Genomic DNA, 18,260 nt, shown 5'->3' on the forward strand with positions numbered 1-18,260 from the left:
ATTGTTAATTAAGACAAAGGAGGGAACTGAGAAGGTGCAAATCAGTGGGTAGCGACTGCCTAAGTCTCCTCCTCCCCTCCTCTCTTGATGCCTGTATATCTGCTGCTTTAACTCTTTGCTCTGCAGCAAGTGCTCCATTGCTGTGCAGGGAAGTGCTCATAGCAGAGCTGTAAGGGTGAAAAAAGACATCTGGAAAAATGAAATACTCTTTAAATGTATATTAGCCCATTATGCCCCAGTTGACTGTAATTCAAAGAAATAGGAATAAGGCTTCTTTGTTGATAAAAAGCTGGCTGTGTGTCTGGTATTAATTCAGCAATTCTTCTGTCGGCAATGCTTACAATGCCACAGAGTTTTCCTGCCTGGTTTTTTTCTACACAGCCTCTGTGAATGTTTGCCACGGAGAGCTAGAGACAGGGGCCATCCATCCTCCTCAGACGTGAAAGGCAGCAACAGGCGAAGACATGAGGAAGCCTGTTGTAACCTTTTCTTGGTCTTTTTTCTTTCCCCCACTTTTCTGTGTCTGTTTTGCCTCATTATTCTGATGTCGCATCTTCTTTCTCCTTGTTTTTCATTTCCATTTTTTTGTTATTTCTTGTGCTCTTTGACTTACTCTTATCGTCTCCTGACCTTTTGCGGTTCCTCACCTGAATGTCTCTGCTGCATTTCACCATCCTCTAACAGCTGATGAGATGACTGTGGGGAAGGTCTACGCAGCGCTGATGATATTCGACTTCTACAAGCAGAATAAGAACAGCAGGGAACAAGTCCACCAGCCGTCTGGAGGCCTGTGCCAGGTACTCAGCCAAAAGGGGTCCTTCTCAGTCCTCCCTCTTGGGCAGCCTCTTATCCAGCACTGGGCAGCTCTCACAGGAGTAATTCGAAAGTCTGGATGCTTCTGCAGGCAGGATTTGAAAATGCTAGTCTCATAAATGGAAACCTCTCCTGAAAGTCTCTCTCAAAAAATAATAATTAAAAAAAAAGTTGCAGTTGCCTTTTCCTGTAGGCCTGGGAAGACCTTTTCCAAAAAATGTCAAGTGACATTTGGCAGTCTAAGTCCTGTTTTCAGAAGTGGCTTTGGGACTGGGGAACACCAAAAGGTTTCTTTGGGACACCAAAGAATTATTGAAAGCTGATGATAGTTTGGCTATAAAATGTATAAGTTACTTCTGAAAATGGGAATTATTCAAAATCATTTTGCCTTGAATAGGTTTGTAGATATTTACAACTTCTTGAAAAATATTTCCACACAACTGGATTGGGATTAAAACCGTGATGGTTTCTAATAGGACAAATACCTACTGATTTCAGGATGATCATCCGGCTGAACTCCAGCATGGCCGGCCTGTCTGTGTGTCTCTCAGATGGGAGGCTACAGCAGAACCAGTGTCACCACAAGCCACCCAAACTGCACAGCCCCTTTGGTCACACCAGTGTCTGAAATCCCTGCTGTGCTCTGGTGACCGGGGGAATACCTTGTTAGAGGGGAGGGGGATTGCAGGACAACTTTGGCTTGTGCAAAACTGAGGGCAGCAAGTGTCCTTCAGAGCCAGTTAGAGCTGTGGGAAGGCTGGGGCGTGCTTCCTGCTGGGCTGATCTCTCAGAGTGACGAAATGGACTTTTTATTAACTAAGAAGAGTGCAGCAGCCCATCCTCTCCACACGCAGCTCTGTCTCCGACAACCTTTCCTTGTGCTTTGCAGCCCGGGCCCGTGTCGCTCTTCCACCCGCTGAAGGCCACTTTGGAGCAAACCCAGCCCACAGCATTCAACAACGCAAAGGCGTTCCTTCGCCAGAAAAGCTCGGCCTCACTCAACAACGGGGGCGCGCTGTGAGTATCCGGTGACCCCCCCACCAAAGCTGTAGCACAGAGAAGGGGCTCACTGGGTGTATGCACCATCCCCGACCACTGATGGTTCGGTTGCTCTGGAAGTGGGGCAGCACAGCTGGTGACACCAAGACCAGATGCTCCTTCACACCATGGCTGGGACAATTTCCCGCCAGTGGCTACCAAAATGCCTCCATGTGGCTCGGTTTCCCACTGCTACCTCAGGTGCAGTTAGCCATGTGGTGGTAGCGTTGGGTTCTCCGGGGCTGCTTGGTTTCTTAATGCTGTCCTCTAAATCTTAATTGGAGAGCTTTCTGTTGTAGCTAGTCCTAAGTGTGAGTTTGCGTATAGGAATTTGGGATCGTTGCAAAACAACCAAACAAACCCCAACCCACCAACCACCACTGCAGTGAGTTCTTGGGAGTCAAAACGTCCTCGGGAACAAAGTCATCCCTCGAGCTTATGGCGCTTGGTAACAGCAACAGCTTCTTGAAACTTTGCAGGACAGAATTCGGCTCTTCCTCTTTGGGCAAAGCAATGCCTCCACAGAGAGTTTACCAAACAGTTATAGTGCAGCGATCCCTAACCAATTATCCATTTCCTGCCCTTCTTCAGGTGACTTTCCTCCAGGCCACAAGCACTATGGATTTTTAGTGGTAGACATCTGAAGTTTAAATGTCCCAAATAACCCCAAGGGGAAAACCAACATCAGACTCAACCATGAAAGCCAGGGCTACCTGTACCACTGTGCATTCAGCAAATGCACAGGTGTGTTTGGCCACAGGTGTGTTTGGCCCTTGTGTAGCTGGTCTTGCATACGTGTTTTGCCTGAACTCCAAAATTCTTCATTCTTCTTCATCAGAACTTAAGCTGCAGAAGTTGTTTTCCTTAGTTACTGGAAAGAAATTGTGATGGCTGGTTTGATTTCCATGTTGCTCATGGAATCTTCAGGCTGGAGAGGCAGTGGCCCTGGTAAAACCCAGGGGACCTTATAGCTTTACCATAAGCTGTGCCTATACTGCAACTACTTTCACAAGTAAAACCTCAAAGGGTGTCTGAGTGGTTTACCTTCATCACAATAAGGTCAGCAAAATCTCTTTGTAAAAGAGTTAATCTTTTTGCTGCTTTTCCTTCTGACAGGCCAGCCCCAGAGGGTGGGATCAAAGAGTCCAGTTCTTGGGGGACCCAACGCACCCAGGACGTGTTTTATGAAACCAGGACACCAGCTTTTGAACGAGGCCACTCAGAAGAAATCCCCATTGAACGGGTGAGCAAACAGGGTGACAATGCGAAGCAGAGTGACATGCAGTAGAGTTTTAAAAATTTTAGAAAATGTTTAGAAAAAACAGGCGGAAAACAGGGTGAAATGCCGTAGATCCATCCCTTGAGACAAGCATTGTTCTGTCTCCTAAAACCCCAATTTCCTTGAACGTTATGGAGAAAAGCCAAATCTGGTAGCTTCTATGGTCTGATAGCTGTACTTGTGGATACACTTGTCATGGAATTATGTGTCTGCTTAAGGTTATCTCTTCCTAGCTGTCCCATTGTCCCAATCCCATTGTCACCAGCATACAAACTCAGATGAGGGGTTTCACAGGTCACAGCTGGGGCTTATTGCCATGGCTGGTTGAAGAGCTTGGCCCACCACTGACCTTGTTGAAGACAGCACTGCAGATAGAGTAACCTGGGCACTCCACTACTGTCAGTTTACTCTCTTTCCCATTCTAGCATATCCTCACCATTAAATCAAACTTAGCAGAAGCCTCCTCAGATGATGGCTTCAAAGATGATGTTCATGTTCTTGCCACTGAAACCGTTTCTTATTTCAATCAGGTGGTAGAAATGAGGGAAATCAGCCCCACACTTACCAATGGAGAACACCAGCCAGGCCTGGAGAGCCAGGGGCGGGCGGCTTCCATGCCGCGCCTGGCTGCCGAAACTCAGGTGAGCGAGGGAGGCTTCGCTGGCAGTGGGAGACTGAGAGTGGGTCAAGAACTCAGTATCTTCTCTCTGCTTGCTGTGTTGTTCGAAATTGCTTGCGAATATCTGTTTCAAAAGGTGTTTGCTGAACCTGGAGAGAGGTAACCAGTCTTTGTGCTTAGGTGGCAGGTATTCATGTGTAGACACAGTATTGTCCCCAATTTTACTCATCCCCAGTTGCAGCAAAATCCCTCCGTCTGGGTAGCTGACTGATGGCTACCTACCCAAGAGTGTCTGTTCTGATTAACGGGGGACAACTCTGCCAGCCTGTATTCCTGGAAGGCGTATGTTTCCCACTGACAGTTGCGTGCCATCTATCCAGACAGACAGTCAAGGCACGCTCCTGTGCCCTAGGGGAAAACTGGAGATGTGCTGTGGTTGTCTTTGATGAATATAATAGGTACAGAAAATACCAGGGAGCCTGTGCCCGGAAGGCTGCACTGAGACACTAAGCTCTTCCCTGGTCTTTTTTTTCCTCTTTCCACAGTATTTAGCATATACTGTATTGTGACTTTGGTCAGTGAAATGTTGTTGAGATTTCCTTGTTTAACTTATTTTAAAGAAATCTCATCACTAGAGTTGACTTTTACAGCAGCTTGTGCATCCTACTTAGTGTGTAGGATGCCATGGTTCTCACAGATCATTTTTGGGCATTTCACATGTTCTTTGCTAGCTTGTTGTCCCGGATGCTCTCCAGCCACCATCCTGCCTCCTGTGTGTCAGAATATCTCACCACTCATAGTCACGTCTCTCTCTCATTCAAAGGGCCTGATTCATATGGTCAGGAGGGAGCAGCCCGTGGCTGTGGGCCGTTTCCCACATTCCTATTGGTCTCGATGGGAAGCAGAACATGAAAGAGATGCTGCACCTTAAAACTAAAAGCCTGTGCGTTGCATACACAGCAGTAGCTCCAACAGAGATAATCTTTTTGCTCATGTGCTCAGGCTGGCACAACGTACACGTCATCGGCTAGCGAATTTCCCAGCTGACCTCAGAAACTGCTGTCTTTGTGTGAGAGTTGGGGTTCTCTGTGTTATCCGGAACACTACTCAACATGCTTAATGAAAGAAACAGACCCCAAAGCAAACGCGTACTCCCTCCCTTCTGCCTTCCCAGAACGAAGTTGTCCTTTATTCTAGAACATAAGCAGCATCTTTCCTTCCAAGGCAACACAGCTGGCAGCAGCAATGCCAGCAGCACGAGCCCTTCCTTGGGAAACCCCTCTCCATTGCAGGCAGATATTTGCAGGAGTGTCTCTCACAAAGGCATGGTACGTGTTCCCCAGGGCACAGCTGCCCCACGTGAAAGCTGTCTGATCTCGGTATGAATCAGGCCTGTAATATCTGAGCAGATCTAACCTCATTTAATAATACAATGTTTTGGTGGTTGTAGCTTCAGCTGAATAACTGATGTACTTTCTGTGTGTGTCTTCCCCCTCCATGCCCTCCACCCTCCCTCTCACGTGCTGCTTCTGCTCCCCCCAAACCTTGAGTTCTTTATAACTCTTATTTGCAATGCTTTCTGTTTCCGGATGTCCCCTTTTCTGTTTGCCTGTCATTCCCCTGTCTTTTTATGTTTTGATTTAAAAAAAAAAAATCTTCCTATGCTTTCAATCTCACCTCCTCCCTCCCTCTTTGCTGCCCTCCTCCCCCATCACCTCCCCTCCCTTGTTCTCATCGTGTCTGCTGCACATCTGCCGTGATGTCTGACAATGGCTGTACTGTGGGGCTGCTTCAAATAATGTCTCTCATCTTGTCCGAATTGTTTGCAGAGGAGCAAAGCACGGTCACCTGGGAGTTACCTAGCAGTATGTAGTTTGCACTAAGTTGTATCCTATTAAATCCATGTTAAGAAATAATTAACCTTCCTTAACCCTTTTACTTTTTTCCCTTCTCATTTGGAGTCCAATGTTGCACCGACGCAGCTGCTATCTCTTTCCACTTTGCTGCAGTTCCCTCGATCCACGATTGCACGCCGCACGCTGTAATAGCAGGGTCTTTTTGTTTGGTTGGTTTGCTTATTTATTTGTTTTTGTATGCCTTGTTGCACAGGAATTTAGGAAGTGAAAACAATTAGTTTGGTAATGAAGAAGCAATTAGTAACTCTCTGAAGGGTTATGGTATAGTCTCCCGGGGCTTACGGGGAGTCTGTGCATGCCCTGTTAACGTAACGAGAGCATTGTCAGGATTTATGGAAAGGGTATTCATTGCTTTGCCACTTCCCATTAGTGTCAGTGGGGGCTCCTGTCCCTGGAGTAAGCACAGAATCAGGTCCAAAGCCCAAAGAGAAATGTTCATTTATTATGGATTTGGATGGGTTTTTGTTGGAAAAATCTGTCATCTTCTTCCTGGCAGCTCCTATAACTGAATTTTGGAAATCCGGATAAGTGTTTTTAGTGGAAAGTATTTTCACTTTTCACTTTTTTGCCCATATAAGTCAATTCCTGAATGTGACTGTCCAGTTTACGGACCTCTCTGCCCTCCTCCATCTTCAGGATCAACAGGAAGCAAGGAGGACAAACACGAAGCTCTTCAGTATAATTTCTTGCTCATAGGAAGTGCACACAGCAAGAGACACAGGAAGAGATAAATGCAGCACAGCACGGTCCTGCTAGCTGAACCGGCGCAGGCCGAGCTGTGTTCCCCCGCCCCAGCAGTGTCTGCCTTCTGCCCTGACAGACTCCCCAGCTCTAGCACTCCACCTTGCCCTCCAGTGGGAAGCACCAAAATTCGGGTAACTGCTGAGCAAGAGAGAGAGCAGCAAACCAAAATGCAGCCCAGACTGCACCTTTGCGTGCAAGATAACCTGCCTGCGGTAGCCTGCTGGGAGGGAGAGCAGTTCTTTCCACTCAAAATAATGAGCAGAGCTGTGAAACAACTGGTTTTGAATTGTGTAAATATCACAGGGCAGCAGAGATCTGAATTTCAGGGTAAGCAAACAAAATAGCAGAGACGGTAAAAATAATACGGGGCTCTTTGGAAAGGTTACAGTGAACAAAGTAAATGTTCTGCAAGAAGTGTTGTTGGAGGCACATATTGGATTGTGAATTCAAACAAGTGTAAAGGCTGAGGGACCAGAGGACATCCTGAGCTCCCTCCCCACCGGGATGGACCACTGTGCTCCAAGGTCTTTCCTCTGCCACACAGCTTTGATGCAGTGGTAGACCCAGAGAAGCCTCCAGAGGATGGATGAAGCCCTGCCTCCACCACAGAGCCAGCTGGAGGCCAGCGGAGTGAAAGAGAAGGGCACTTGGGAATTGTCCTAATTTTCTGAGCTTTATACCTGGTGATTGGGCAGTAGGGAAGGGAAGGGCTGTGAGAATTGCTGTCCTATAGTCCACTCGTCTTGTTTTCTGCAGAGCATCTTCGTAAGGTTTTGAACCTAAAGGGAAAGGAGCAGAGTCTGGAGCTACCACAGGGACAGGGTCCAGCAATGCCCAAGGGAGGCTGTGTTAAAGCGCTCAGCGTCCAGATGTTTGGCCACAAATGATTTGAAAACAGCAATAGAAAAACCAAGTACTCATTTCTGGAGATGTCCTGGTAGAACTGCAGAATGTGCATACTATCCTGCTTGTCCCAGACACAAGGGTTTCGATGAGTAATGACGGGACAAGAAGAGAGGTTTAAATGTTTGATGGGAGTTGTCTTCAGTTGCAGGGAGATAGAACTAATTACTAGGTGGCTTGGCCTGTACCTTGCCCACTTATTATTCCTGTTTTTTCTCCCTTTCCATGTGATGCCCAGCAACGCTTTCATGCTTTCCTCTTTGGAGATGCTTCGGGATGACCACAGGCCCTGAAGCAGCTTTGGGTGAAACTAGTCTTGGAGAAGTATCTTTGTGAGATGCTTGGCTACTGTGCTGCCCTATGGCCCTGCTAGTCTACTGTTGACTCCTGTGATGCTGTGTTTGGTGTGAAGTGCTGCATATCGCTCTGTGCCCATGGCCCATGGTACCTGTGGATTGGCAATCTGCTAAAAGTAAAGCCCATTTCAGCAAAAGGAGATCACATTTGCTCCTCAAATTTAGCACTAAATCTTACCATTCCACAAGTCCTTCTGCCCATTCCAGTTATATCCAATTAACCATTTTTCTCCTTCCCCTCCTTGCCCCTTTCTTTTACCGTAAAACCCTCCCCATGCTGGTAACCAAGCAGCTGAGCACGGTGCAGCGCCTGCCCTCACCCTGCTCCGTGTCCCTCCATCTGCCTTGCAGCCCATCCCGGACACGAGCCCCATGAAGCGCTCTGTCTCCACGCTGACCCCACAGCGTCCTCACGCCATGCACCTCTACGAATACTCTTTGGAGCGCATGCCGCCGGAGCAAGGGCATCACCACCACCACCACCGCTGCCACAGGCGGAAAGAGAAGAAGCAGAAGTCCTTGGACAGGTCCCCCCATCAGCTGGCCGATGGAGAAGCTGGTAAGTGCTTTACAAGCAAGGATTTGTCCTTCGACCTCCTCCCTTCAGGATGACAGTGGTCATCTGATGTGATTTGGGCTCCTGTCTGCATGGAAGAACCTCCCTGCCTCACACTTGGGAATTCCTCACGTGTTGGTGATCCCCAACCAATGTTGTTCTTTCAGTGGCCCAGTCTGGCGAGTCTTCTTCCAAGGACAGGAAGCAGGAACGCGGCCGGTCCCAAGAGAGGAAGCAGCACTCTTCCTCCTCCTCTGAAAAGCAGCGCTTCTATTCCTGCGACCGCTACGGCAGCCGGGACCGGTCTCAGCCCAAGTCTGCCGATCAGAGCAGGCCCACCTCACCCAACGGAGGGCCTGAGCAAGGTCCACACAGACAGGTGAGGAGATGCAAGGTGGGAAAAGAACCCTAAGGTCTTCCAGGGATGTGCCCACATTCTCCATGTTTTGCTTAAAATAAAGGAAACAGAACAGCAAAGGCTGGGCAGTAGGAGGTAAAGCCTTTGAGGTCCTGCTTGGTGCTTCACAGCCAGGACAGTGACTGGAAATGTCACTTGATGGCTTTTTAGTAGCCACCTACAGAGTGAGTGAGTGAGCGCATCTTGCAGAGACCCCACAGCCAAAGACACCCTTGCTCGCGGTTTCAGCAGCGCAGCCTCAGAGACCTGAGATGGAGAAGAGTGTACCGGAGCCCAGGCCGGCTGGTAGCGTGGCCGTGAGCCCCCGCACCCCCGAGCTGCACCGTTCACTGCCAGCTGTGCTAAGCTAGCGACTACCGCTGCCCCGCGCACAAACATTTGGTGGTTGCCCAAGAAATCCATGTCATCGCAGTACAAGCCAACGTAGTACAGTACAGGGACTCCAGGCAGCCAGGGCTGGGATTTCAGCAGGGTTTGTCCATGTTAGCGGGATTTTCCAGCTGCTGTTGCGTGGGCTTCAGAGCTGTCCTGTATTGTGGAACAGCTTAGTTCCCTGAAAATTGAGGAAAATTTCCTTTTTTCCTAACGTCAAATCAATCTTCAAATGTGCTCTCTAGCTGGGAGAAGAAATCGTGGTAAGAGAGAGGGGAAATGAAGGATAGGGCAGGCCCTGGGTGGAAGGAGAGCTCATCCCCAGGCCAGCATGATCCCTGCAAACATCCCCAAGTAATGCACAGCTGCTGTGCCAAGAGGGAGGCTCTGGCCACTCCCCAAAATCTCCCTAAACTTGCAGCCTGCTGGCGGTGTGTGGCTGGGTGTCGCAGCGGGGGCAAGCGATGCTGTCAGCCACGAGCACAGCATCAGCTCATGGGCAGCAGGAGGAAATCCCGCGGTCAGCACGAGTCAGAGCCCAGGGGAAGGACTTAAATGACGAGGCTCCATAGCGTCCCACTAGCTGCAAAATGAGGCAGCTTTCTGTGTCCTTACTTTGTCCCGTGTCTTTCTCCCCCTGCGTGGTCCTTCGCAGTAGCGAGGCTGCAGTCTCAGAGGCTGTGTGCTGCAGGGAGTGCTCGGGGGCACTGCCCCGCAGCTCTGGGGACGCCCGGGGCATGGGACACGCTTTGCGCGGTCGTTCTCAGCTGGGAGCAGGTGTGACACTGGTGTATGGTCTGATGCACCCAGGACTCTGTGCAGCCATAGTAAGAGGGAGCTGCAGCCCAGCAGGTCTTAATCACCTCTGGTAGCTGCAGTCCCCAGCGGGCCTTCCTCTAGTTTTTCAGATGAGGTTTTCTTTCCATTTCTTAATTTTTCCCTCTGCTTTGAGAGGCAGGAAGATGGCACTGATTTCTAGCACGATGCCTCTCCTTTCTTGCATACTCAACTTACCAGAACTTTAAATATCGTGTATGTTTTAGTTAAAAAACTGAAACCTTCCCATAGTTAGTAGACATTCAGCATTAGAGCATCAGCTGCCTTGTATTGACCGGTTCCCCCTGTTCCCCCAGTTCCAGTGAAACCTGTGCTGTCCCCCACATCCCGTGTAGGTTTAGTAAGGCAGGGAGGAGAAAGCCTGTTGTTTTGGTGTCCATGTATTTTATCTGCTCACATGTTATCTACTTTGAGTGGAGCTGCTAATACATCCCCCTGTTGGCTCTGGGGGGAAAAAAAAAAAAAAGATTAAAAAAAAATATCCAAACTAGCATATCGCTTCTGTCCCAATGAGCTGAAGTGCCCTTGTCTTAATAAGGAGTCTGTGAGAAGCTCTGCCAGTCCATTTCCTGCGTTATTTTTGGCTCGATAACAAGGTGCTTTTGTTAACTCTCAAGTATTTTCTTTGTTAGTTGGTCCCTCTCCTTGGGAGACACAGCTTTGCCCAGCATGTTTCACCAGGTCCCCAGAGGCCCCTGCCAGAGAGGCTGGCTTGAGCTTCACCCTCCCAACAAGGCGGCTCCATTCCGAAAGCCAAGCCAAAAATCAGGACAGGTTGCGTTCAGAAAAGTTGTTGCTCGGAGTTTTTTTTTTAATGCAAAAAGAGGAGAGAAGAAAACCAAGCAACGAAGGTTTCATTGTGGGTCAACTCACAATGCTTTGCTTGACCCACACAGAAATGTTGTGCATCTTCCGTGAATTATTTCACTGTTTCCTTTTCAGTGCAGGTGAATTGTTAATTATAAATCCCATTTCACAATGAATTTTGGAAAAGGATTTTTTTAAATCAGGTGAAACTTCTTGGAATTTCAAAATATTTCATCAGGAAAGAGCTTGTTGGACATTTTAAAGAAAAAGGCCTCGCTGTTTTTTACAATCAAGATCATTCCCTGAATTGGTTCTGGATAAATCTCACCAAAAAAAAATGTTTAGACAGCTCGATACTTCTCAAAACAATTTAGTTCTGCCTTCTTTTGTAAGTACTGTAGTTTTGAGGTGCTCAGCCTCAGACCCTTGGAAAAAGCTGGGCATCTTCCCCGAGATGTTGGGACATTGTAGGTCACTGGGTGGTGGTCGCTGTCTCCTCCATCACCACGGGGAGGCAGGTGGTGGGAGGCAGCTCGACCAGGGAGCAAGTGCTGGGATGGGAATATGGGTCTGTAGCAGAGAGTAGGGCTGAAATATGGGGAAACCAGAGAAGGGAGAGGGTGAACATGAAAGAAGAGAAAGGCAACGACTTGGTTTCTAGGCCAGGTGAGTCGTCGGTGCAGCAGCACGAGCAGCCAATGCCGCATCAGTCCCCAGTGCTTGTAGAGAGCAGTGAGGTACAAGCCAGCTGCTCTGCACCCCCAGGTAACGCGGGTGTTGCCTCTTCTTCTGGTAGACATGGCATGACTTATGGCAACCACGGCTAGAATAGCCTCTATATCCAGCTGCTGGGCTGATAGCCTCCAGCGCTGCTGGGCTTGCCCTCAAAACTGGGCTGGAAAACCCAGGCAGCGCAGAACAAGCACTGGTTGATAGCCCAACAACCAACCACCTGATGCTTTTATAGGAAGGAAAAGCTGCTCTTTAAAAATTAAGGGTCTGGTCTCAAAATGTTTGGTCACGAAAGGCTAAGAGTTTTAAAATATGTGCTCGCAGGGCTATTCATGTACTGCCCTGCGAGAATGTAAATAGAAATGCCAAAACAAGGGCCCGTTCCTCTCACTCACAGCTTTTTTTAACTTCCTGTAGCTTAGTTCGCTCCCACATGTCCCAGTTAGTAACTCAGGAAGCTGCCAGACTTTTCTACCACTCAAAAATCAAACGTGTAATATTAAAGAGGAGAAGGTGAACACGTTTTTCTTTACAGTTAAAGCGCATCCAAAAAGCTTTTTGTTGTTGTTTTTTTCAGAAGGTGTCTATTTAATCAAAATGCAGTTCATTCCCAAAACTACAAAAAAAATGTCTGCCCCCCAAATCCCCTGCCCACATAATCGAATCTTGACCGCAGAAGTGCTCCCCAACGTCACCATTCACAACTGTTGGGTGAAGTTCTGCAAAAATCCGTCCCAAAGCAGTGTGCGCTGTTTTGCAAAGCTGTATTTGCAAAAAAATACCATAGTTTTTTGAGCTGCTCCTGCCTAGATCAGGTAAGGTGCATGTCGAGCCTGTGTATGATGTGGATGCCTTCCCTCCGGACAGTGTCCCCTTCTGTTGGAGACGTCTGCCAGTTTGCGTCCTACTGATGCTCTGATCATTTCTGTTCTTATTTACCGCTCGCAGAACTTCAGTTCTCCGGCTCTTTACATCTCGTGTTGAATTATTTCTCGAGAACCTCCTCCCCCTAACTGTGCTTGTCTAAACTCTCTCTTTTTTGCTTTTCTTTTCTCTTGTGACTTGTCTCTCCCTCCTGTTGCTTCTCCTTCTGTTTTATACCTGCCTGCCTTTGTGTTTGTCTGGTGTTTCCCTTTTTTTATTTTTTGATTTGCTTTGTTCCAATTTTTATGTAGGGCAGTGGTTCAGTTAATGGGAGCCCCTTGCTGTCGACATCTGGTGCTAGTACCCCATGCCGGGGTCGGAGGCAGCTCCCACAGACTCCACTAACCCCACGCCCCAGCATCACTTACAAGACCGCTAACTCCTCGCCCGTGCACTTCACCAGTTTCCAAACCGGCCTGCCCACTTTCTCCCCGGGACGCCTGAGCCGCGGCTTGTCCGAGCACAACGCGCTGCTGCGCGGGGACCAGCAGCCGCCCCCGCCGGTGGTGGCCCGCATCGGCTCCGACCCCTACCTGGGGCACCGCGATGACGCCGACAGCCCCTACCGCGCGGTGCCGGAGGACACCCTCACCTTCGAGGAGGCGGTGGCCACCAACTCGGGACGGTCCTCAAGGACTTCTTACGTCTCCTCCTTGACCTCCCAGTCTCACCAAATCCGCAGGGTGCCCAATGGCTATCATTACACGCTGGGTCTCAACACGGGCCCCGGGACTGGCACCAGAGGACGTAGTTACTACCACGAAGCGGATGAGGATGACTGGTGCTAACGGCATGGCAAAACCCTTCAAGGTGTGCGTGTTTAAAATTGATGAGTTTTATCATCTGGAAGGCTGTGCGCTGCGACGTGCGCGGTGCCTGGGGCCGGAGGGGGGCCCTGGGGCAGCCCCCGCTGTGAGAACTGCTCTGCCCATGGGTCCGGAGACACTCCTGCAGCCTCTCTCCTCTCTTTCTCATTATTTTTTTTTGGTTTTTCTTTTTCTTTTTCTTTTTTTTTTTCACTAGACAAATCGAGGAAGAAGGCTCCCTCCACAGGGGGAAGGCAGTGGGGGGAGCACATCTCTCTCTCCCTCTCTCGCCCGCCTCCCCACTGCCTTGTCTAGTTCAAAGACACGCACCAGATGCCAAATCCACGATGCACGTGAGAAGCCAAGAGAAGAGCAGTCCTCACCTGTGACAGCAGAAAAAGCAGACTGTCGATCTTTTCCGAGATTGGCGCAGTTTTTGTTGGGCTATTTTGTAATTAGTTTATTATTTATTTTTTTTCCCCCCGGTCGGGGTGGGAGTCGGGGGTTGCAAAAGAACACACATGAACCGAGATTGCAGCCGCGTTTTATCTCGTTCACCACTAAGAAGGAAAAGATCTACCCAAGAAACTAGGAGAGGAAACACACAGACCAGAACAAAGGATAGTCCAGTCGGACTTGATGTTCAGCCACAGCAATCCTTTTCGGCGGAGCCACTGACGTACCCCCGAGCTGGCCGAGCGCTCGGGCAGCCGGGACTCTGCTTTGACACCGCTGCTATGTGGATCTCTCTCATTTTACTCACCACGTTGGGTCCGTCACGCTGACACATGATAAAGCCACAAGAGAACTACTTTGTAAGGACTGTTTCCTTGCTGCTGAGACTTTTCTTTCCGTCCCTCTCTCCTGTCGACTGCAACACGCCCTCACTGTTTTGTCTTGTTTACAATATAAGCTTGATTTAGCAAAAAACAACTAAAAAAAAAATCCAGAAAAAAAAAAAAAAAGGAAAAAAGCATAGGGGCGAGACGAAGAAATGTTATTGGTTTTATATCAAGCTATTAGATAGAACTTTAACTTTTCATTGTGTGCATTTTTGTAAATTGTACAGTAAAAAAGAAAAAAAAAAAAGAAAAAAATACTCTTTATGTAGAGAATTAGTCCAATTGTCATTCCAGGTCCCACTGTTTCTACCGAATGCTCCAGTTGTTCACTACTAAGTGCCTAACCTTTGAAATCTTTCACAGCGACGATGCAACCTCTTGCTTCGATGCATCAGGCCTTGGGCGAGCGTGGGGAGGGGCAGGAGGGGAGGAAGGGCAGCGGCGGGAGGAGCCGCTCGTCTCGGAGGTTCCGTGGTGCACACAACGCCCCGCGTCGCATTGCTGGACAGTGTATTCGAGTACCAGGTTGGAAGCTTACAGTGGGGAAGGCAAACATGCTTTGGGGTTGGTTTGGGTTTTGTTGGCCTTTTTTTTTCCTCCTTTTTCTTTTTTTTTTTTTTTTTTAAAATATACTTTTGTTGGTGGGAGGGGGAGCGATTGCAGCAAACAAAACCGGCCTTTTCTCATCGACTAGTGTTTAGGTCCTGTGGGAGAGATGCAGCTGGAAAAGTACAGCATCTGCAGGGATAGTCTTGCAGGAGAAGCAGCATCTTTCGCACTGCATGCCAAGTCGCAGGCGGGCTGCGCGAGCTCTGGCCACGTGCCACGGTGCACAGCTTGTGTTGAGGGCAGTTGGAGAGGGTCTTGTTTTCGTTGCCTGTTAAAAGAAGGTTAAAAAAAAAAAAAAAGCAAAACCTCTAACTCTGATTCTCAGGGATGAGATTTCTGTGTTCTTGAATGACTCTTACGTTGGATGATTTCTTTCTTTTATGCACGTGTGGATTTCTGCTCTTTGAGCCTGGGAAAGGTGCAAACGCGATGTTCTGGCGGGGAGGGAGCGCTGAAAGAAAAGCCTGGGCAGGACCTTGCGTCCGTAGGTCTGGCAAACCATTGTAGAGCTCATCTGGGGCACAGGGTGACCAGCGCAGACGTAAGGCACTGACGGAAGGTTAAAGGACGAAGGGAGGGTGGTGTCAGATGATCGCGTCACTAAAAATGCTGATAGGAAGGAGGAGAGTGTTGGACAGGTGGATTTTTTCAGAGGATCTACCGAGCCCCAGAACTGTGAAACTTCTCTAGGTGGTCGCTTAGGATGGGTAGAGATCCCGCTGGACCCTGGTGATTCCTTTTGTCACTGGGGTGGTTGGAGGGTATCGGATGCTACCAAAACACTCAGGAGGTCTCTTATGCTCTCAGCAAAAGTCTTTCAGCCTCAGGCGGGGAGCGGTCTGCTGTAGGGTGGTTCTTCACATCTCCTGTAGCTCTTCTGTGGAGGAAATTCAACCTGTTTTCCTTTCCTTCTGTGTTTTGTTTTTTTTTTTTTGTTCCGTTACTAAGTAATAATCTCTGGCCAATCTCATCCCTGGATTCTGCTAAAGGATAACTCCTGTCTATATCTCTGTCTCTGTATTTATGTGCACTTTGAATAAAGGAAGTGCGAAAGCCAGAGGTCTGCGGTGAGTAACGGCTGTAATTTGCAAACGGAGGGCTATGCAACAAGATGACACGTTTGGAAACACATCCAAACCACCAAGAGTCAGAGAGACCTTCATCCATTCTGTAGCTTTATCTGCTGGATTTTCCTGTTTCAGGCTTCAGCATGATTGTGACCAAATGTTTTATACATTTTCCTTATATGAAGGCACAAACACTTTATTTGAAATTTTAAAGAAAACGGTACTATTTTACTCCAGGAAGGAAAGGGGAGGGAAAAAGCAGTCTCTGACAGTGCATGCAAACGTACCCACACTGGAAAGCAAGAGAGATGTCTTTCCGTACTGAATAGTTCTGTCTTGTTCTCCACTCTGCCTTTCCTCTTCCTGCACTATTTTAGACCCCCCAGCCCACGGCCCCACACTAACACACCATCTGGAAGCGCACAGCCACCCAGTGGCCTTGGGTCACGCCAATCCTTAGGCAGAACACCAAGAGGAATCTCTAGTTGTCTAATCCTCCGCTCGCCTCGCAGGGGTCGATGACAGTGACAGACAAGCCTGACCACAGTTGTTCATAACCCTTTTCCTACCTTTTTTTTTACAGCCCCTTTGCTGTCTCTTCAACGCATACATGGTATTTCCAAGAATCCTCATAGTGAGTTGCCAAACTTGAATTGCACCGATCAGTTTTCTGCATCCAGAACCAGTCTCGTAGTGGCTGTACTTTGAATAAGTAATGTTTGCATGTAAAATATATACATATATACATATATATAAAAAGTATGTGCATGGAAAATGTTTATCTTCGTACTTTTTTGATACAATGTATTCATCAGTTGTTAATTTTTAATTATATTTGATATAAATTGAGGGTTTGTTGCAAAACTTTATATTTAAAAAAACAGTGTTAAAAATTATAAAAGTTCCAACCATGCAACACAAACGGAACTTTACCCAAAAAAAGAAAAGGGGGAAAAAAAAAGAAAAAAAAAGGTTCTGTGATTGCCTAGTTTGCTGCCTGAGTAATATTTATCAGCCAAACTTTGAATTCTGCAGTTGTTTCTACAATTACATTTTGTATGAAGCAAAGTCCTTGAATTAAAATAAAAACTTAGCAAAAAACCTTGCAAATTCAAAGACGGTGTGTGCAGTGTGCCTAGTGACCGGGAGAGCCCCATCCTGAGGGCAGCCTCCCACCCGGCGGGCCCTAGGAGGGAGCCGCGGGAGGCAGCTTGGCTTGACCACCACGTTGAGCGATGGCCCGGATCTGCTGTGAAACCTGATTCAGTTTAGTCCAAATCGGGGTGCTGTAAGAAATTGGCCGCGTCTGTGTTTGTTTCCTTACAGGCTTCACAGGTGCTCGGTCTGAGTAGGGAGCTGTTTGCAAAAATTTGCCTTTGCGGTGTGGATCCAGTACGGAGACTGCGGTTCCTGGAGTCCAACAGGCAGCAAAATCACATAATTTGAGGGTTACAAAAATGCCCTAGGAGTAACTGATTCCTTCCAGGTTTTTAACAGAGGGTGCTTTCTCTTGTTGATGTCCAAAAATGTAGGGCACGCGGCTCCCTTCAGGATTAACCCTTATTAAACCTCACACCCACTCCCAGCAAGTGGCCTTGGCGCTACCTCAGGTAGGCATGGGCATGGAAATCAGTAGCACGTGGGGCTGGGTTGGTGTCAGGAGCCTGCCACGTGTCCAGGGCATGCTGTAGCGCTTGTAGAAGAAACAAATTCATAATACTAATACTTGCTGAGTGTACCTTGACGTTCCTACCCACAAGGCTTGCACTGATCAGAATTAAAACCCAAGATGTGTTGGTACACTAGGAAGGAACTTCTAATTTCTTTGTATAACTGGAGAACCGCCTTCATTCCCTACCAGAGGGAAAATCCACTGTATGCAGCTCCTTCACCAAGGCGTGCTGTTGTGACACTTCTGGCAACGCCAAGGACTCTAAAAAACTGAGAAAAATTGTCGGCAGCTGGGGAGCCCCGCTGAAGGGAGGACCATCGCATTGTTGCGTTTTTCAGTACCGTTCAGAGCACAAGGTCTATTTTAGTATTCAACTCTTCTCTCTTGTTGCATCTTTCCTGTGGTGGGACCACCCAAGGTCCCACCTGAGATTCAGGTATCGTGTGAGATGCCGTGCATGCAAGGGAAAGGTCTTTTCCTGCCTGATCGCCAGTTCAGGCCATAGCACGTGAAGAAAATGGTTTTGTTTGAGGTCACACAGCAAATTATTAACAAAATTTGGAGCAGAATAAGTTCTCTTGGCTTGCAGTCTGTGCAGAGTTTGGGTTTCTTGGGTGGGACAACATTGGAGCATAGGGGAGAGGAGTAGGATTTTCACTAAATTTTTAAGATATCCCAAACAAACAAGAGGAATGGAGGTTTCTGGGTGTGCCTGAGCAGCACACAAGGGAAGGTTTGAAAAACAGTGCAAGATGTGCGAATCAATGCACAGCCTGACTTCAGCAGAGACCCCCACGGTGTTTGCTCCACCGCAACCATCTGGGGAGCTGGAATCTGCCTGGAGGACCAGATGAGCAACTTCTCCCCTCCAGATGTGTGTCACAGAGCGGCTCCAAAACCAGCTTACGCTCCCATATGTGTTCTCAAATCCTAAAGGGACTTTCTGCCTT

At 48.2% G+C, this 18,260-nt stretch overlaps 1 protein-coding gene across 1 annotated transcript in view; it reads left to right on the forward strand.

Moving 5' to 3' along the window:
• CACNA1B (calcium voltage-gated channel subunit alpha1 B) overlaps positions 1-17,297 on the forward strand; it is a 303,786-nt gene extending 286,489 nt beyond the window's left edge. The window contains exons 42-48 of the mRNA XM_075111828.1: positions 685-797; positions 1,703-1,830; positions 2,968-3,094; positions 3,661-3,771; positions 8,020-8,227; positions 8,392-8,603; positions 12,566-17,297. Of these exons, the coding sequence (XP_074967929.1) occupies positions 685-797; positions 1,703-1,830; positions 2,968-3,094; positions 3,661-3,771; positions 8,020-8,227; positions 8,392-8,603; positions 12,566-13,102 (1,436 nt within the window). The 3' untranslated portion in view covers positions 13,103-17,297. The remainder of the gene's footprint in view (positions 1-684; positions 798-1,702; positions 1,831-2,967; positions 3,095-3,660; positions 3,772-8,019; positions 8,228-8,391; positions 8,604-12,565) is intronic.
• The last annotated feature ends 963 nt before the right edge of the window (positions 17,298-18,260 follow it).

This window comes from Phalacrocorax aristotelis, chromosome 17 (genome assembly GCF_949628215.1).
Source record: "Phalacrocorax aristotelis chromosome 17, bGulAri2.1, whole genome shotgun sequence".
In the NCBI taxonomy this organism is placed as follows: domain Eukaryota; kingdom Metazoa; phylum Chordata; class Aves; order Suliformes; family Phalacrocoracidae; genus Phalacrocorax; species Phalacrocorax aristotelis.